The following is a 20,135-nucleotide window of genomic DNA, read 5'->3' on the forward strand; positions in this document are numbered from 1 at the left end:
AATTCTGCCCCCGCTGTGTAATGGCTGTGTCTGACCGTACAGGGACATGGTCTGATCATACCACAGCTCCTGGGCAGGGGAGGAAGCAAAGGAGTACACAGACAGGACAGCATGGGATCACAGATTATTCTGTGATGTAAAACATTGTTTAAAAACAGGCAGAGAAATATTTTACCTCACAGAAAGAATCAGCTACGATCCCATGCTGTTCTGTCTGTATACTCTCTTTTGCTTTCTTTTCATTCCAAGATCTAGTGAATAAAATGAACTTTGGTTTGTGGGAAAACCCCTTTTTTGATAATTATCTGTATTTAGGAATTTGCTTATAATGACATTTCCTTCAGTTACTAATTTTTTTCTATTCCCTTAGAGCAACTTTAAAAAGGAATTTTCCACTACTATTTGACTTTCTTGTTTAGAATTATGCTGGTAACTTTTCTTTAACATTTAGTTGCTACAAATCAGAGTTAAATGAGGAAAGCAGCACTATAATTAGTTAATTGGGGTCAATCCACTGTCAGGTTACCTTACAGACACTACAAATTCAACTGCTAACAACATACCCAGAAAAACCTGATGCAACTTTAAGAAATGTTACAAGTACAAATCTAGAATACTTACTTACTCATTAACAACAAACACTTTATCTAACTGGTTTACACAGGATCACAATATTAACAGTCCTTCCTTAGGGCTCGTGCAGATGAACGTATTTTTGGCCCAAGTGCTATCCGACAAAGCATCAGATCGCTCTCGGACCAATGTTACTGCATGGGGCCGAAGCATGTGTCAGATTTCTTCCTCTGACAGCTGCATGACATTTGAATGCAGTCCGATTTCCCCTCATTGATATAATGGAGAAGATGGAGACTTTTTTTCTCCGTCTACCCTCATTCGAGAGAATTGGATCACATTGTGATCAGTCAGAGTCTGATCATAGTGTGATTTGCAAAACCGACCCGATTATCTCACATGAGAAAATACGCGCTCGTCTGCACCTGACCTTGGGATCAGCCATCAATTTGAGATCAGTAAGGGGCTGTGTATCTTCCGGCTCTGTCAGAAGACAATTGATGCACAGCACTTTTCCCTCTTTTTTTTTTTTTCATTTATGAGCCCTAATTATCAAGAGACGACCCATAACCTAATTCCACATAAACACCATCCAGAGCGCCCCTTCTGTTGGAAAAAATCCATCAGCAAATCCTCAGCACGACATTGCAAGTCTTCTACTGCATATTAGGAAATGTAAGTATTAGAAAATCTGAAGCATACATTAAAATAAGTGGACAATTTGTGTCCTATTATAATGACATATTGGGATTGGTAAGGAAAGCACTTTTGTTACAAAGGTTCTTTTCGCAGTTTGGGTCCTCCCTCCCCAGCTGTCAATGATGATTTTGTGAAGGATTTTAACAACTTTGTAAGAAATTAATCAAAACTTTTACAGTTATACATGTTTTGTCACTGCCAAAAAGGATACTTTGGCAAAATGAAAAGTATACAATTACTTACGCTGAAGTCTGCACATATGGGGTTGAAAGCATTTGTTCCACAAGCAAACAGGGCTTCTCCATGCAATAGAAGAACTTTAACAAAGTTTCTGCACTCCTCCTATTGAGTAGCAGAATGTAACAATTAGATGAAAACCCATAGTATAAAACAAAATAAAAAAGGACAACAGCAAAAAAAGGAAAACTGCTCAAACTTAGGCCGGGTTCACATTAGCGTTTGGCTGGTCTGCATAGGGCTGCGTACTTCTTTCCTTAAGCTCCGCCTACTACCGCTTGCGTCTGCGTGCGTTGTTTTGACATGCCCGCTGAACGCAACATGTTACATTTTTGTGCATTCGGCGGGCACGTCAAAACGACGCATGCAGACACATCCGCATACAACACATGTCCCTGCGTACCCAATGTTAAAGATAGGTATGCAGGACGACACAAGACGCATGTGGAAGTAGGCAGAGCTTAAGGGAAGAAGTACCCAGCCCTACGCAGACCAGCCAATTACTAATGTGAACCCAGCCTTACAACTATTTTACAACTAAATGCTTTTGTACCAATACTTTTGTACGATGCATACAGCCACAGGTTTGAAAACGTGTCTAGAGGAAAAAAAGTTGTATAATGCATGAAATTTATTGAATATGTCTTCCATTAATTGGGGCAAACTTTTTAACAGTATACAATGGGTGTTTGCTTAAAGAGAACCTGTCACATTGTATATGCAGTCCGGTCTGTGGACAGCTCAGTATAAAGAAGGAGAATATGTATACAGGATTTATACTTGTTGGAAAAGATTCCGTATAAGGCCGGGGTCACACTTGCAAGTGTGATGCGAGATACTCGCGTGAGCCTCTCGCATCGATACCCGACACTGCCACCAGCACTCGGACCTGAGTGTGAGGCTGCATGTATTTCTATGCAGCCGCACACTCCGGTCCTGAGTGTCGGTGGCAGTGTCGGATATTGATGCGAGTTTCTCGCATCACACTCGCAAGTGTGACCCCAGCCTAACTTGTATTTTATTCATTGAAATCCCTGGTGTTTCTTACATCTGAGTCCAGAGGGCAGTCCTGATTGACAGTTATCTACACATTCAGGTGTAGAAATCGCAGGAACATGGGATGTCGTCACGGACAGGAGAGAGATCAAGAGTAAACAGGGATTTATTAACAACAGGGATACTCCACGCAGGGAGTGTAGGGACACAGGGGGTATGTTGGGATGGAGAACAAGACAGGGAGTTTGGAAGGGGTAGGACAGGGACGAACGATAATTCAGTAGGAAAAGGGAAAAACTTATCAGTCTGTAGTCTTCTTGATTGCAGAATCTCGGTTCTCCAATGGTGGCACCGACAACAGCGGCACGTGTAGTCTTTGAGCCACCCGGTGTGGACAGAGTTCCGGTTTCCGATGCGGGCAAGGGTCTTTGCTGTTATAAGTGGGATCCTGCTCCCACTTTCCCTTCGTACTGTGCTCAGATCGTTGTGAGATACCGCCGGAGCGCAACTCTGCTCTGCGGTGTAAATGGGTGAAGGTTTACAAACATCTATGCAGCACTAAGTTCTCTCCTTATGGCAAGTGTGCTGTGTTGCTCAGTCACTGGGCGCATGGCACCTAGATCTCTGTCAGCTACTAAACGCGCTGCACTTTCCTCTCTAAGCTACGCGCTGCTTCTCTCTGGTAGTCACCGTCACAGTGCACGTACCTCTCCTTTTCTGATCCTGGCTGTAGGTGGCGGGCGACACTGGTCTGCATGGCGCTGGTGCTCCCGGTCGGAGCACTCCTCTCGGTGGCTGCTGCAATACACAGCTCGGCTCTGCTCTGGGCGCACAGCTCTGCAAGGCTCCACTTCGCTGGTATGGCTCTGTTCTGCTGGCACAGTTCTGCTCTGCTGGTTCAGCTCTGCTCTTCTGGCACGGCTCTCTCTGCAGGCACACTAATCCCCTCAGTGCTACAGCTCCTATCCTCCTGGAAGGCTGCAGCACGGCCTGTCACAGGTCCTGTGCTCTCAGTTGGGGAATGGGGAAACTCAGCACGCCACTCACTGCTCTCCTCCGCGCTGCCCTCTGCACTGCTCTGCTCCAGCACCAGTCTGATCTGCTTTGCACGCTTTTTCTTTTTAGCCCTCCGTTGCTGCACGCCCCTTTCCAGTTCTCCCCGCCCTCCTGGGACAGCTGGAAGCTCTGTCTCACTAGGGCTTCCCTCAGGCTGCAGGAGAAGGTCCATCTCCTCAAAGCTTTCCCTCGGGAACAGTGGATGAAGCCCTTTTAGTTCCAGACCCGGCATGCAGGTACCCGTGGTCCGGTCAACCTCCTTACACAGGGAAGACTGTCAATCACTGAATATGACCACCCACTGGACTCATGCAATACCAACACCAGGGATTTCAATGAATAAAATGTAAGTTTTACTGAAGAGTTTCCCAAAAATATATAACAATCTAATCAACTCCTCCTGCTTTATACCATTCTGCCTGCTGATCAGATACCAGTTTGAACATTACAGTCTCCCTTTAAATGTTCGGGCAGGTAACAATAAGGGTAATGTGGGCTACAAGCCAAGGTCTAGGGATCCACAGCCTAACACTATTATAATCTTGTGCACAGCACAGCGAGGCAAGAAGCCACTGATGGCTTCCTGTAGCTATGTTGCCTGCCGTAGGCAATTATTTGAGTATAGCAGCTGTGCTGCAGGACGCTCTCCATCTTTACGACACAGTCAGCACCTATATCATTCAGCATGAAGAAACCAGAAGAGGCCAAAGCTACTCCTGGTAGTGCCGTGCAAGAGGGTAATTTTTTTCCGGGCCCTAACTTCAACTTGGTGCTCAGATTCATAAATAACCCTAAAGCCACGTTCACACATTCAGTATTTGGTCACTATTTTACATCAGTGTAAGCCAAAATCAGGAGTGGGTGATAAATACAGAAGTTGCGATGTGTTTCTATTATACTTTTCCTCTGATTGTTCCACTCCTGGTTTTGGCTTAAAAATAATAATGTAAAATGCTGACTGAATACTGAACGTGAGAACGTAGCTTATGGCACACTGAGAGGAGATTCCATCTTCCTTTTCAGCCAGCCTAACCAAGCACAAAGCACAGCTGCAGGAGCATCCTCCAAATGAAAAGGAGGTGAAAGCTAAAGATTCAGTACCTTCATTCACAACTGAAGGAACTTTCGTACCTCAGATAAACCTGCGTTGGTTAGTCTACTTAATGAGGTAGGATCATCAGTCTACAGGAGAACACCACTCCTCTGCCTGGGCTTCTGTTTGTCGGGAGGCAGTGAGCTCCTGAAGATTGACAGTTCAGAACCAGTGGCATGCCACTGATCTGAACTGTGTATTTTCCCATGCTGCAAGCAGAGGCAGCAAACAGCTTGCAAGCGTGTGCCAGTAACCCAGGCAATGAGCAGTAAGCTATAGCATGAAAAATTCCTCTGTTCTTGAGAGTATGCAAGTGGAAAGAGCATACTAATCACAGTCGCAGGGGGTGCAAATGCGACTGGTCCCGTGGGGAAGGGGTTCACACCTACAGTTGAAAACTATAGTGGGATAGATAGTGATTGCTTCCATGCCTGACACTTACTCTGAAGCCATAGGCATATAAGAGGTGCACAGATGCAGGGCATGTTGACGTCACGTCGCAGGTGGGGCTTGTGATGTGATTCCCACAAGCTTTGCAGCTGCGGGCCTCTGTGAATGTGTAAAGAGATGGACGAGCTGAAGTGTTCCTCCTGAAGACATCGATGCTACTGTGGTGTAGAATGTGAATAATGTTTTGTTCCTGACATGTTTCCTTGTTATAACAATTGTAATTCCCCTGTGGGAAGCAGTATTAACGAATGGTCACAAGATGTCACTGTTTAAAATGTAGGTGAAGTTTGCCCAGTAACGCAGCAGGCACAGAGTTAGTTGAGGGTTAACAGCCATTCCAGATTGAGGAGGGGGAAATGAGGGTCATTGCCATGTTCAGGAAGTGATGAATCAGTGAGTGGTGAGCAGTGACAAGTGACAGGCTCCGGACAGGGACTGCTAGGGACAGCGTGAGCCCAGAACCTCATGAGTCCCCCCTTTGCCAGCCTGGGAACCTCAAGATAGACTCTGAGTCCCAGGGGCACACTCCTTCTGCGAAACTGCAGGAGAAACTGAACTCAAACCCTAAGAGGTGGAGTGAGATGGAATCCAGATATACTGCTAAAAAAGAAGATCCCCTTGAGCTAGAGAATACAGTAAAAGGGATCTATACCAAGATCCAGGGCTGAAGTTGTGTCCAGTACCTGTGGGAAAGATGACAGCCCGTTGGGCTTTATCCTCTACACCTACCTGTAAATACTGCCATTCACCAAGAAAAAGTTTGGTTGTTTTTATGAACCTCGAGTTTCCTAGATTTATTGCTGCCCTGGTTTCAGAAGAGTGATTCCTGGAGTTAGAAGAGGTCTGCAGCCCTGAAGTTAGTGTGAAGCACCTCACACACAGGAGCACACTGGGACTGAGACACGAGATGTCTGTAGGATGCCAAAGCGTGAGGGAACAGAAGCTCGCCCACGTCTACCTTGCTTGGGCATCTTACAGCTGTAGAGAAAGTGCTGGGCAGGGAGCCAACCAGGAGAATGAGGAAGGTGACAAAAATGCTTGGGAGCGGTGACAATTCAGGAGCTTTACTTCTAGGTGAAGGCCACATAGCAATAGCAATATTACTATATGGGGACATGTAGAAGAACATTATTACTGTATAAGGGCCAAATAGGGGTCATTATCATTATTGTGTCCTCTATGTGACTCCCATACCGTAATACTGTCCTCCTACAGTTTAATAATATCCCACTAGGTGGCCTCCATAGAATAATATTTCCCTGTTATTTGGCTCCATACACTAATAATAAATGTATGGAGCCACATAAAATGTTAATGCTATATGGAGCCTACCAAGGAGAATATTATTAATGTAAGGGTGCTAAATAGGAGAATATTTATATTATATTGGGGCCACAAAGAGGGACATTACACATGTATGCAGGGCAGGCAGACCAGGCATCTGCCTAGGGCCCCCGCTCCTCCAGGGGCCCCCAGCCAGCGGCACATCACACAGCTGCTATGGGGCCCCTGTGAGGCAGGGAGGCTTGGAACACTAAACGTGCTGGGAGGCGAGTGGAGTTAGAATACATAAAAGATTGGGAAGATTTAGGATTTCAGGTCAGTCAGTAGTGAGTCGGAGAGGAGTGAAGATCCCTGGGAGAGGGATGGAGGAAGGAGGTGCTGCAGCAGATCTCAGTGACCTGGGTCTGCTGGCACAGGAAAGGAAAGAAGGAGAAAGACATTGAGCAGAAACCTGATCTTCCATAAGAAGGAAAGACTAGTACGGAACGTAGGAGTAAAAGGGAACAGAGGACATGGGCTAGAGGAAGAACCCTGCCTAGAAGTTCTAAGCGCAAGGCTGGGGCCCAGTCCCCGAGGTTGTATGGACACTAATGGTTCTGCAGCAGACACCGGTGGAGTAGTGGGCTGTAAATGTACTACTCCCATCTCAGACTTGGGGGCACAACAGCAACATTGATAGTGAGCCGGGACTTAAGAAGCAATGAGTCCCCAAAGCAGGCTACAGCTGTCTGCCGTACAAGTAGAGTTCTTGGGAACATCTGTCAGGAGGAACTCCAGTGTAACTCAGTACTAGGAGTACTTCACCCTTAAAGGCACTATAGTGGAGACGTTCGAAAGGCATATGTTGGCGGAGTGTTGGAAGGGAGCATTCCATCTGACCTGGAGGTTGACTGAGTCCCTGACCCGGAGGACACAGCACAGAGGCAGGCACCTGTGTGTACTACAGACTGTGAGTAAAGCTTTGGAACTACAAGCCCTGGTGTCCTCCATTTATTCCTGCGCCAACACACCGGGTACCGCTATATCTGGGTACCAGCTTCTACACTGCCTGCGCCTCTCCTCTACTCTTACATCTACACTACCCTGGGACTACAGCTCCACCTGTGGGGAGCTTCAGCATCTTGGCTGCAACACACCACCAGTCCTAGAGGATCTGCATGCAGCATCGGCTTAACACCTCACTTGCCGAGTACCACAGGTGGCATCACAAATTATTCATTCAAACCATTACATTCCCCCATTACTTGGGAGCCCATGGCCACGGACCGGGTCCCCGCTGCTGTGACACATCCCGCTGATACCGGCCCGGTACCGAGTACCCCACGGCCCTGGGAGGGCGACCTAAACTTGGCGTCACGAAAAGGATGACGAGACCCGATGCCATTGGGTTCTGTGTGCCTAAGGCTACTTTCACACTTGCGTTTTTTTGCTGCGCGTTTTTTGCGCACACAAACGCATGAAAAAAAACGCATCATGCGTTTGTGTGTGTTTTTTGCGGGTTTTGGTACATTTTTTTAAAAAACGCATGCTTTTTTGCGCATACCTGCGCACACTGCAAAAAAACGCATGCGCGTACAAACGCGTACGTGCGCATATGTATGCGCACATATGCGCACCCATTTTAAAAAACAAATCTGAACTGAGAAAAGTAAGTTACTTTTCTCAGTTCAGATTTGTTTTTTATTCATTTCATTGTGCATTCAGTGCATATATGGGTGTGACCGCCCTCTTTCTGAGCTGGGAAAGCCATCCAGTCTGGCCTAAGCTGTTACTAGTGGTTCAGCCGCTCGACCCTTATTCACATTCACGCCACTTGGCAAGTGAAAAGGTTTTAAATACTAGAGTAGGGACTGTCCCACAAGGGTTGCCGTGATGTGGCGGGATGGCTTGTACATTATTTTGATCAAAATTATGTTTACTAAATACCCTTATTATTATTATTACCTTTATGCATTATTTGCAGTATATTTTTTACTTTTTAGTTCAGGATATTTGTGTTTTTTGCACCCATGTTAAAGTATAGGGGAAAAAAATGCATGCTTTTTTTGCGCTAAAAAGCAGCGCAAAAAAACGCAAGTGTGAAACCAGCCTAAGACTTAAAGTTTTTGAAAATGTGCAGAAGACCCGATTTAATAGACTGTAAAATGAACATTAAAAATGGCCGCTGGCGCGGTGAAGAAGGGCGTGACAACATGGGAGGTCCTAAGAAAAGACCGCAAACTGTCCTGGGCCTCCCCTGCCTGAATTACTATGCAACGGCGACATGGCCCACCCCCTGATGGGTTCGTATGCTGGCTTGGTATGGAGGAGTTGGAAGGGGACGCCGCCCCCAGAGGGAGGAGCGGAAGCCAGTGGCGGGAAAAGAGCCAAGACAGGAAGAATGCCAGAACGCCATCTTGGAAGGGGACGGGAGGAGGCCTGCGGAGCGCGAGGAGGTTATGCTGAATCTCCCCAGCGCCATGGCTGAAGGCTCCAACCCAGTGTCCGAGATGAACAGCCAGCGGCTGGAGGATGAAATAGCCCAGTTGACGCGCCACCTGCAACTGAGGCAGGAAGCGCTATGGACTTTAAAGCTGCAGCGCGCCTAGGAAGGGCCTACACCTGCGGTACCCGCACCACCGGTACACGCCGCTGCTGCACTGGAATCTTTCCAGGCAGACTCTGTGGAGCCTGCGACCGCTGCCATACCACCGGCAGCATCCATTGTCTCCTCTCTGCCGTTACCACCGGAGGAGTTGTCTGAGGCCTTGGGAGCCGAAGCGGAGGAAGAGAAGCTCCCGTACGGACCTGACGCGGCCACACAGGTCCCTCCAGAGACCCCTGCGGACCCGGAGCCGCCATTAGCTCCACCGCCGTCCCTGGTATCCCACCGAATGGCGTCCACCGCCACTATGCCTGCACCGGAGCAGAGATTGCACCGCCGGGAGACACCAGGTATATACCCCAGTTCTCCTAATTGGTTGCCCCCCCGAATTCACGTTGTCAGAGGCTGGCTTGTGGGAACTCGAAATGGGGCAGTTGGAAGAGTCAGCAGGGGACACTAGACTGTCGGAAATGGGGAGGTGGAAGAGGTCCTTACTGAGAAGGGTACGGCTGGAACAGTCACGCACAATTCGGCATCTTCAGGGCTTAGAAGAGTCTAGGCCGATTTGGGATATTGACACCGGGATCCCTTGGCTACCGAGTCCCCATGTAGTCGCCTATCAGAGCCAACAAGCTGCGGCATCCCTCGGTGCTAGGCCACGCACCACAGCTTCAAGACCCTAGGCGGCAATCACACCAGCTGCCACCACCATGCCCTATGGCAAGCAACCAGCAACAAGACGAAGACAGTTCCAGTTCAGAAACCCCAGGAGGGGACAACTAGTCAAGATGATTCCTTAATTTAACTCTCGTTACCCAGGAGGGTATTTGCACCGTTGTGCCTTTGTTTCCTATTTTTTTGTACCAGTTTTCTATTTTTGGCTATCATGTTCTAGTTTTGTTTTTCCGGTGTTGCCCAGTTATATTGGCAGCCTCCATATTGAACTGTGGAGATCATGAACGCTGAATGATCCAGAACTGTAATTTGTACATAGTTTGCACCTCTTTAGGTGCTCTCTCTTGGTTTTACATAGGACCCTTTTCCTTGAAAAAGGATTACCTCATCATAAGGACCTTTCCAGACATGTTGGCCGGACCAGTGTCTACAATTGCACTTATTGATAATGCTTAATGTTATTCTTTGAATAGAAATGAGGAAGTGATATAATGAAAGTATTATTGACAGATTTTATAGGGTTATATTGAAAAAGAAATAGTGAGTATTTTACAGTTTTGTGAATAAAGATATTGTGAATTTGAATAAGGAATTGAAGTTACAGGTGATGAACCAGGCACCCACGGTTGTCACTTAGAGAAGCAAGTAAGAGAAGGTGCAAAGTAACAGAAAGCAAATGTGTTGCTAGAAAATGTGAATTGATATTGAGTTGCTTCCATAGCACTTTAAATTAGGTAGCATAACTTTGAATTTAGATAGTTAGTTAACTTGTTTGTAACGTTCAAGAAACCGTGCCTCCCACATTGGGAAGTTTAGTATAAGACATGTTTATTCAGCATTACAAAAATTTTGTATGTTCCTGTATTGTTAACTCTGTTTGACTAGCAGCCCGTGGACGTGCTGTGTTTAATGGGGGGAGTGTGGCGCCCCTGAGGGTTCAGTTGCCACAGAGGTACTGCACCTCCTCCTGAGGTGTGGTGCTCCACCATTCAGGTAAGTTGGAGGCTCCTGACCACGCTCCAACACTTGCTTCACACACAACACAGTAGTTCAGCAAAGCCACATTGCGGCTCCCTGCTTGGAGTGTAGCAGAGCACCTTTGGTGGCTCCCTGCTTGGAACACTAAACGTGCTGGTTGGTGGGTGGAGTTAGAATACATTTGGGAAGATTGGGAAGGTTTAGGATTTCAGGTCAGTCAGTAGTGAGTCGGAGAGGAGTGAAGATCCCTGGGAGAGGGATGGAAGAAGGAGGTGCTGCAGCAGATCTCAGTGACCTGGGTCTGCTGGCACGGGAAAGGAAAGAAGGAGAAAGACATTGAGCAGAAACCTGATCTTCCATAAGAAGGAAAGACTAGTACGGAACTTAGGAGTAAAAGGGAACAGAGGACATGGGTTAGAGGAAGAACCCTGCCTAGAAGTTCTAAGCGCAAGGCCGGGGCCCGGTCCCCGAGGTTGTATGGACACTAATGGTTCTGCAGCAGACACCGGTGGAGTAGTGGGCTGTAAATGCACTACTCCCATCTCAGACTTGGGGGCACAACAGCAACATTGATAGTGAGCCAGGACTTAAGAAACAAGGAGTCCCCGAAGCAGGCTACAGCTGTCTGCCGTACAAGTAGAGTTCTTAGGAATATCTGTCAGGAGGAACTCCAGTGTATCTCAGTACTAGGAGTACTTCACCCTTAAAGGCGCTATAGAGGAGACGTTCAGAAAGGCACATGTTGGTGGAGTGTTGGAAGGGAGCATTCCATCTGACCTGGAGGTTGACTGAGTCCCTGACCCGGAGGACACAGCACGGAGGCAGGCACCTGTGTGTACTACAGACTGTGAGTAAAGCTTTGGAACTACAAGCCCGATGTCCTCCATTTATTCCTGCGCCAACACACCGGGTACCGCTATATCTGGGTACCAGCTTCTACACTGCCTGCGCCTCTCCTCTACCCCTACATCTACACTGCCCTGGGACTACAGCTCCACTTGTGGGGAGCTTTACCATCTTGGCTGCAACACACCACCAGTCGCAGAGGATATGCATGCAGCGTCGGCTTAACACCTCACTTGCCGAGCACCACAAGTGGCGTCACAAACTATTCTTTCAAACCATTATATTCCCCCATTACTTGGGCGCCCAGGGCCATGGACCGGGTCCCTGCTGCTGTGACACATCCCGCTGATACCGGCCCGGTACTGAGTACCCCACGGCCCTGGGAGGGCGACCCATATATACCATGCTCGGCTGTATGATACCATGCTGGGGGTGCTATATACCATGCTGGGCTGTATCATACCATGCTGGGGGAGCTACATACCATGCTGGGTCGTATTATACCATGCTGGGCTGTACTACACCATTCTGGGGGGGGCTATATACCATGCTGGGCTATATTAAACCGTGCTGGGCTGTATTATACCATTCTGGGGGGGCTATATACCATGCTGGGCTGTATTATACCATTCTGGGGGGCTATATACCATGCTGGGCTGTATTATGCCATGCTGGGCCGTATTATACCATTCTGGGGGGGCTATTTACCATGCTGGGCTGTATTATACCATTCTGGGGGGGCTGTATACCATGCTGGGCTATGGGAAGTGAATTGTACTACATGGGTGACTATGGCGGTGCATTATATTATATGGAGAACTATGAGGAGTGTATTATACTATATGGAGGACTGAGCAGTGTATTTTAATATATGGAGGGCTATGAGGAGTGTATTAGTCTATATGGAGGACTGAGGAGTGTATTATTCTATATGGAGGACTATGGGGCAGATTATATTATATGGAGGACTATGAGGTGTAAACTGTAGATGTGCTGCTGATAACATGATACTGTATGGTGATCTGTTAGGGTGTGTGCACACGTTGCGGATTAGTCTGCAGCTTTTTCTGCAGAGAATCCATATTTCTTGGCAGAAACCGCAGGGTAAAACACATGCATTTTTCCTGCGGATTCCTAGCATGTGTACAGCGGATTTGATGCAGGTTCTAGTGTGGTTTGGCAGTGCGAATGAGAGAGAGATTGATTGATTTGTATGTCCCGGAACGTACACTGCAGCTGCGGTTCCGCAAAAAAGAAGTAACATGCTGCGGAAAATAAACCGCAGCAAATCTGCGCAAAATTTTCCGCAGCATGTGCACGGCGGATTTGGTTTTCCATAGGTTTACATGGTACTGTAAACCACATGGAAACTGCTGCGGATCCGCAGGACCAAATCTGCTGCGGATCCGCAGCAAAAACCGCAACGTGTGCACACACCCTTAGTGATCCATTAGTGATCGTTCTGTTTCCATCATTATTTCTCAGACGGCGGAAAGAGGCCGGAAAACAAGTGTTGAACGATTTCTTCAGTTTTGTCGATCGCACTCATTTAGCGGCCTGAACTCAGCGCATGTAAATACAATCGAAATGCTTCTGTGATGTGCAATATGTTAGCATTTGGGGCCCCATTTTAAACTTTGCCTAGGGCCCCACTTTGCTTAAAACCGGCCCTCATGTATGGAAGCATAATAGGTGGACAATACTACTGTAAGGGTGCCAAATATTTGGGAATAATGGGGACAAATGCATTATTGCTGTATGGTTGTATTATTACAATATATATATATAAAATTATCTTACTGCTGTGTTTTTCTGTTGGATTCATGTTATATCTTTTATGGATTGCTATCACAGACTTTATCAATGCTATTGAGACCCGGATAGCTCATCAATACGATGGTGGTGTTTGGGGTTCAGGTACAAACTTTGCACTGGTGCTCAAAGGGAAACAAGGAGGTATGGCCAGTGTCACCCCTATTAGCGACTGAGTCGTTGATTGTTAATAATAAGAGAAAATGGATATATTAAAGGATTAAGGTCTAGAGGATGGAAAGAGAAGATTATGGCCCAGATTCAACAAGAATAACATGCACTGTTCACACCGATCTTGATGAGGGGACATATTGGAGTTAGACATTCCTGATTCATTATGAAGCATCGTAATGCAGCTCACCTATTGCGCCTTTAATTAATATACCAACTTTTTAAAGAACATGGGCAGCATAGTGGCTCAGTGGTTAGCGCTGGGGCCCTGGGTTCAAATTTCACCAAGCACAACATTTGCAAGGAGTTTGTATGTTCTCCTCGTGCTTCATGTGTTTCCTCCCATGCGCCAAAGACATACTGATAGGTAATCTAGATTGTGAGCCCCAATGGCGACAGTGATTATAATGTATACAAAATACTGTGAATTAATGGCTCGATATGAGTGAGTAAAATAAATAAATAATGAATTTGGCATGTGTAAAAAGTGGCATGTTCTGGCGTAAGATGCACGTCAGGTCTTCATGAATTAGACCATGTGGCACACCCACTGTTCTACCCATTTTGATGGAGCTGGGTGAAAGTAGCAAGAAAAAGACAGAAGTCGCAAAAATTTCAAAGCAATTTACACCAGAATTCTGAATCTGGGCCAAAATCTTTTTGCACTTCAGTGATCTAGAAGGATCACTAGTGAGAAATAGAGCTTGTCAATGGTTTTGACCGTCACCCTTGATGACCTTTATGAGAAGTAGTTTACAGATTGTTGAAAATTTCTAGGTGGTGGCAGGAAACTCCTGCTTAATTCAGTTGAATTTAATCCCATAAATTGACAACATGAGATGTAAAATGAAAAGCTGGAAGTCCTTGCCATTATCACTTAATTTCAGAATAAACTTAATTAAAATGGTGCTTTTCCCACAGATCTGTTTTCCTCACCAAAACAGTGAAATATAGCAGGGAAAAAATATTAATATCCAGATGTTGCAATAATACCTCTACAGGTAGTGACGCCTGTAACAGCTATCATTATGCTTTAAAGTCATCCTCATGTGTATATCTGCACAAGAAATGGAATGTTTCATGGCAAGAGAGAGTGAAAAGTTTGCTCAGTAATTTTTTATCAGTGTTTGTATGCCAAAACCAAGAGTGGAACTTACAGAGAAAAAACTATAAATGAAAGATGTCACCTGTTCTGTGTTTTGGAGACAATTCTGGTTTTGGCATGGTGGAAACTACTGATCAAAAATACTGATGTGTGAATGAGGCCTTACAGAGAGCCAATGACTTGTGAAGGATGTGCTGGGAGGTTTTTATAAATTAATTCATAGCATATAATTTATGTGTTAATCTGAGTACATGGTATATCTCTGCTCGCATACAAGTCTAAAACAGTACATTCTGGTGCAGATCGGTTGTCTAACTATCATATTCATGCTAGCAATAGATGGACATACTACTTATTGTAGCAGATGGAAAAAAATTCTGCAGAGTAATAATGCTTTCAAAAATAGAAAATGTAATATGTAAATTGAAAGAAAAATGTAAATTCCACCAATATTTGTGTGCAAGCCATATCTAGAATTGATGTTTTGAAGGCAAAGTGTGGTCACACCAAATATCCTACAAAAACTGTGTGACTGTAACTAGGAACATTCTTAGGGTGGTTTCACATTAGCGCTTTTTAAGCGCACGCACGGCCGGGGGTAGCTCCGCCCCCGAGCCGGCTCTCTGCCCGGCGTGCCCGCCCCTTGCTTGTAGCGCCGCCTCCTAGCGGACAGCGGCGCCTGCGATCGGCGCACCCTATCTTTAGCATAGGGTGCGCAGATCGTGCGCAGGCCGTGCGCTAGTTGCGCTTTGACCTGCGCTGCGCACTTTTGACGGTGCGCCGTGCGCACCAAAATCCGAAAAGTTCGATTTTGGCGCGCACGGCGCACCGTCAAAAGTGCGCAGCGCAGGTCAAAGCGCAACTAGCGCACGGCCTGCGCACGATCTGCGCACCCTATGCTAAAGATAGGGTGCGCCGATCGCAGGCGCCGCTGTCCGCTAGGAGGCGGCGCTACAAGCAAGGGGCGGGCACGCTGGGCAGAGAGCCGGCTCGGGGGCGGAGCTACCCCCAGCCGTGCGTGCGCTTAAAAAGCGCTAATGTGAAACCACCCTTACTTTGCAGCATTTTTTCTACACATGCTTAAAACGTTTGCGCAATACAATGTATAAAATTAATAGAAGAGTGAGTATTTTGACCATTTCATAATTTTTATGCAGATTTTCCAACCCCGGTGCAGTATAAACTTGAATGCTTATTGAATGAAGCAGATCAGATCAAGTGATGTGAATGTGTGTAATGAGGGAGGGTGGCCTAAGAATGCAAACCCTTTATCAAGGTGTACAGAGTTATTAGGCACCTTGGTTTTCTCAGGCAAAAAAAAATGTAATTTACTCTGGAAAGGCAAAAATTGTTACGTCTCACAGAGGGATGCAGCTCTCCTGAAAATGCTAAGATATTGGGTGTGATCACAGAACCATCAAAAGTTTTGTTGCAAATAGTTAACAGGGTCTCAAAAAACATAAAAACCGGAAAAATGTGGAAGCTTTTTACAATGAAATTTTTAAAAAATTTATTTCAATCAATATTATGCAGTAGTGCCAAAAGTATATATAAATAGGGACAACAAATACAATATAAAAGCCGCAAAAAAGTCAAGGTATGGAGTAATGAAGTATATTCATTGCACATATAGATAGTTCTAGTTAAAACAGATTAACAGCATAAATATTATAAAGGCCAAGTAGTAGGGTATATACTGATTATAAATATAAGGTGAAAAACAATGCTTTCCGATATAAAAAAATATCATACATTCACAGGCTTAAATAGAAATATGTATCTCTCATGGATTAAAGAAAAGTGACTAGTAATTATAGCACTAAGTTCCCATTAGTTAATAAATAAGGTGCATGTGCAGAGAAAAAATTACAAGGGGAAATAGTATAAGGTTAATTGGATGGTTAATCCCTTGCAAAGTGCTTATACCAAAAGAGACACTAGTGAAAGGATAGAGAATCAATGGATCCAAGTCATGACATGTGCTAATAAAGATCAGTATCAATACCTGAAGGCGGCAGGCACCCCAATGCGCGTTTTGCACTTGGCTTTGTCCAACATCCCCTGGATAAAGCCAAGTGCGAGACGCGTGTTGGGGTGCCTGCCGCCTTCAGGTATTGATACTGATCTTTATTAGCACATGTCATGACTTGGAGCCATTGATTCTCTATCCTTTCACTAGTGTCTCTTTTGGTATAAGCACTAGTGGTTCCACTATTACTCCCCAGCAACATGCCCGCTGTCTTGGGGTCATACTTGACTCCGAGCTTTCCTTTGCCCCCCACATCTGATCACTGGCTCGCTGTTGTTATCTGCACCTCAAAAACATTTCTAGAATTCGACCTTTTCTTACTTTTGACTCCGCAAAAACTTTTACTGTTTCTCTTATTCATTCTCGTCTCAACTATTGTAACTCTCTTCTACTGTAATTGGTCTCCCTCTTACCAAAATCTCCTCCCTCCAATCTGTCTTGAATGCTGCAGCCAGGATCATATTCCTCGCCAATCGTTACACCGATGCCTCTACCTTGTGCCAGTCATTACACTGGCTACCCATCCACTCCAGAATCCAGTACAAACTTATTACCCTCACCCACAAAGCTCTCCATGGCTCAGCACCACCCTACATCTCCTCCCTTGTTTCAGTATACCACCCTACCCGCACCCTCCGTTCTGCTGATGACCTGAGGTTAGCATCCTCAATAATCAGAACCTCCCACTCCCGTCTCCAAGACTATACACGTGCTGTGCCAATTCTTTGGAATGCACTTCCCAGGTCAATACAATTAGTCTCCAATCCCTACAATTTTAAGCATGCCCTGAAAACGCATTTATTCAGACTGGCCTACCACCTCAACACATTAACCTAATCTATCCCTATGTGGCACAGTCAAAAGTTTTACCATAACCAGGTTCCCCGCATCATTTTCCCACATGCTTTATGCATCTATTATCCCTCTGTGTCTCTACTGTTACCCACTTAACATTATGGCTGGTCCATACAATCAGTGCAATTGTTACCACCCACCTTTCGTGTCTACCTTTTTCCTCATAGATTGTAAGCTTGTGAGCAGGGCCCTCTTTCCTCTTGGTATCTGTTATGATGTATGTGATTATTGTTATGCTGTAATGTCTATCGTCTGTACAAGTCCCCTCTGAAATGTAAAGTGCTGCGGAATGTTGGTGCTATAGAAATAAAATGTATTATTATTATTATTTGCAAGGGATTAACCATCCAATTAACCTTATACTATTTCCCCTTGGAATTTTTTTATTTTACTGTTGGTATGATGTTCCTTTTCTGAAATGCTGTGTTTCTTCTACACCAGATGTAATGGGACATACACCTTCCAAAAGTTAAACTTTTGTCTCATCAGTCCACAGGGTATTCTCCCAAAAGTCTTGTGGAATGTCAAGATATGTTCTGGCAAAACTGAGACAAGCCTTTATGTTCCTAATGATCATCAGTTGTTTTCGTCTTGGATCTCTGGTATGCAGGCCATTTTTGCCCAGTCTCTTTCTTTTGCTGGAGTCATGAACAATGAGCATAACTGAAGCAAGTGAGGACTACAGTTCTTTGAATGTTGTTGTGGGATCTTTTGTTACTTTTTGGATGAGTCGTTGCTGTGCTCTTGGGGTAATTTAGGTTGGCTGGCCACTCCTGAAAAAGTTCACTACTGTTCCATATTTTTGCCATTTGTGGATAATGGCTCTCACTCTGGTTTGCTAAAGTCCCAAAGCTTTAGAAATGGCTTTATAGAACTGCAGGCCTCACATTCCTCAGTTAAGATCAGTGTTCATGACTCCACCATAAGAAAGAGACTGGGCAAAAATGGCCTGCACGGCAGAGTTCCAAGGTGAAAACCACTGCTGAGCAATAAGTACATAAAGTCTCATCTCAGTTTTGCCAGAAAAAATCTTAATGATAATGATTCCCAAAACTTTTGGGAGAAGACTCTGCAGACTGATGAGACAAAATTTAAACTTTTTGGAAGTTTTATGACATTTGGCGTAGAAGTAACACACCATTTAAAAAAAAGAGCATCATACCAACAGTAAAATATGGTGGCAGTGTGATGGTCTGGGGCTGTTTTGCTGCTTCAGGACCTGGAAGACTTGCTGTGATAAATAGAACCGTGAATTCTGTTGTCTACGAAAAAATCCTGAAGGAGAATATCCGGCCATCTGTTCATGACCTCAAGCTGAAACACACTTGGGTTATGCAGCAGGACAATAATCCAAAACACACCAGCAAGTCCACCTCTGAATGGCGTAAGAATGACAAAAGTAAGACTTTGGAGTGGCCTAGTCAAGGTCCTGACCTTAATCCAATTTGAGATGCTGCGGCATGACCTTAAAAAGGGGGTTCAGGCTCAGAAACCCTTCAATGTGGCTGAATTACAACAATTTTGCAATGATGAGTGGGCTAAAATTCCTCCAGAGACTCATTGCCAGTTATCACAAACGCTTCATTGCAGTTCTTGCTGATAAGGGTGGCCCCACCAGTTATTAGGTTTAAGGGGCAATCACTTTTTCACACAGGGCACTGTATGTTTGTATTTCTCTTTATCTTATTTATACAGAGCTTCTTTTAAAAACTGCATTTTATGATAACGGTACTTGTGTTATCTTTGTATATTATTTTAAATTTATTTGGTGATCTGAAACATTTAAGTGTGACAAACATGCAAAAGAATAGGAAATCAGGAAGAGAGCAAACATTTTTCACAAAACTGTATATACTGAGAATGTGGCTGCCTCTCCATATTTCAGGTAAGGTTGTGAGGACTATTAATGGAATATGTGATAGTTATAATATGAAGGGAAAGTTGGAGATACTGGTATTCTAGGACATAAGGGAGGAGGGGGCATTATAGGGAGTATACAGGTGATAATATACTGGATAACAACGGTAGATAATATATCAGATAAGGAGAATATGAACTGGTGGTTTTCGGAAACCATAATGTCAGGGCATATTACTACACATGAGACAGCTGCACTCCTTCTAGTATTTTGCGATCGGTTAGAGCCAGTAACAAAGTTCCTTACTGCAAGCCAATGAGACCTCGTGGCTGGTAAATATTGGATGTTAAATGTGTTGAACTTGTGTCAATAATGACATATGTCAAATATCCAAAGAAAAGTTTTAAGTGCCTGATTGTTTGATTTTAAGGCAGACAGGTCCCCATGCCTAAGACGTGTATCACCTATCCCGAGAAGTGTATTGCAAAACATTCATTTGCAATGTATTATTACAATGAACGAGTGTTTCACGATACTTGTGTTTTCCGGTTCTTTTTTAATCACCGTTTGAAATTGTCTGCTAATTACATTGTAAATTGGGTCTTCTCCTTCATGTCTGTGATTCCCAGCCCCTCTACCCACCTCCGGTCTTTGAGTGACAGGTCAGGGAGGAAGGTAATTCACAGACTGGAGGCTGGTGGAGGAGCTGGGGAATCACAAACAGGGAGGAGAAGAACTGCAAAGTCCAGCTCTTGCTGCACCGAAATCTAATTGCCAGGCAAATTCATACGGCGATTAAAGAAGAATAACAAAGCTGATTTTTTCACCAAAGAT

At 45.1% G+C, this 20,135-nt stretch overlaps 1 protein-coding gene across 2 annotated transcripts in view; it reads right to left on the bottom strand.

Annotated features, from left to right (window-relative positions):
• Positions 1-20,135, bottom strand: part of LOC141048735 (semaphorin-6B-like) — a 97,674-nt gene that overhangs the window by 36,263 nt on the left and 41,276 nt on the right. For both annotated transcript variants that reach the window (XM_073544671.1, XM_073544661.1), the window contains exon 6: positions 1,516-1,614. In XM_073544671.1, the coding sequence (XP_073400772.1) occupies positions 1,516-1,614 (99 nt within the window). The remainder of the gene's footprint in view (positions 1-1,515; positions 1,615-20,135) is intronic.

The sequence above is a fragment of the Dendrobates tinctorius genome, unplaced genomic scaffold (assembly GCF_039654945.1).
Source record: "Dendrobates tinctorius isolate UK_male_01 unplaced genomic scaffold, ASM3965494v1 ptg000011l, whole genome shotgun sequence".
Lineage (NCBI taxonomy): Eukaryota > Metazoa > Chordata > Amphibia > Anura > Dendrobatidae > Dendrobates > Dendrobates tinctorius.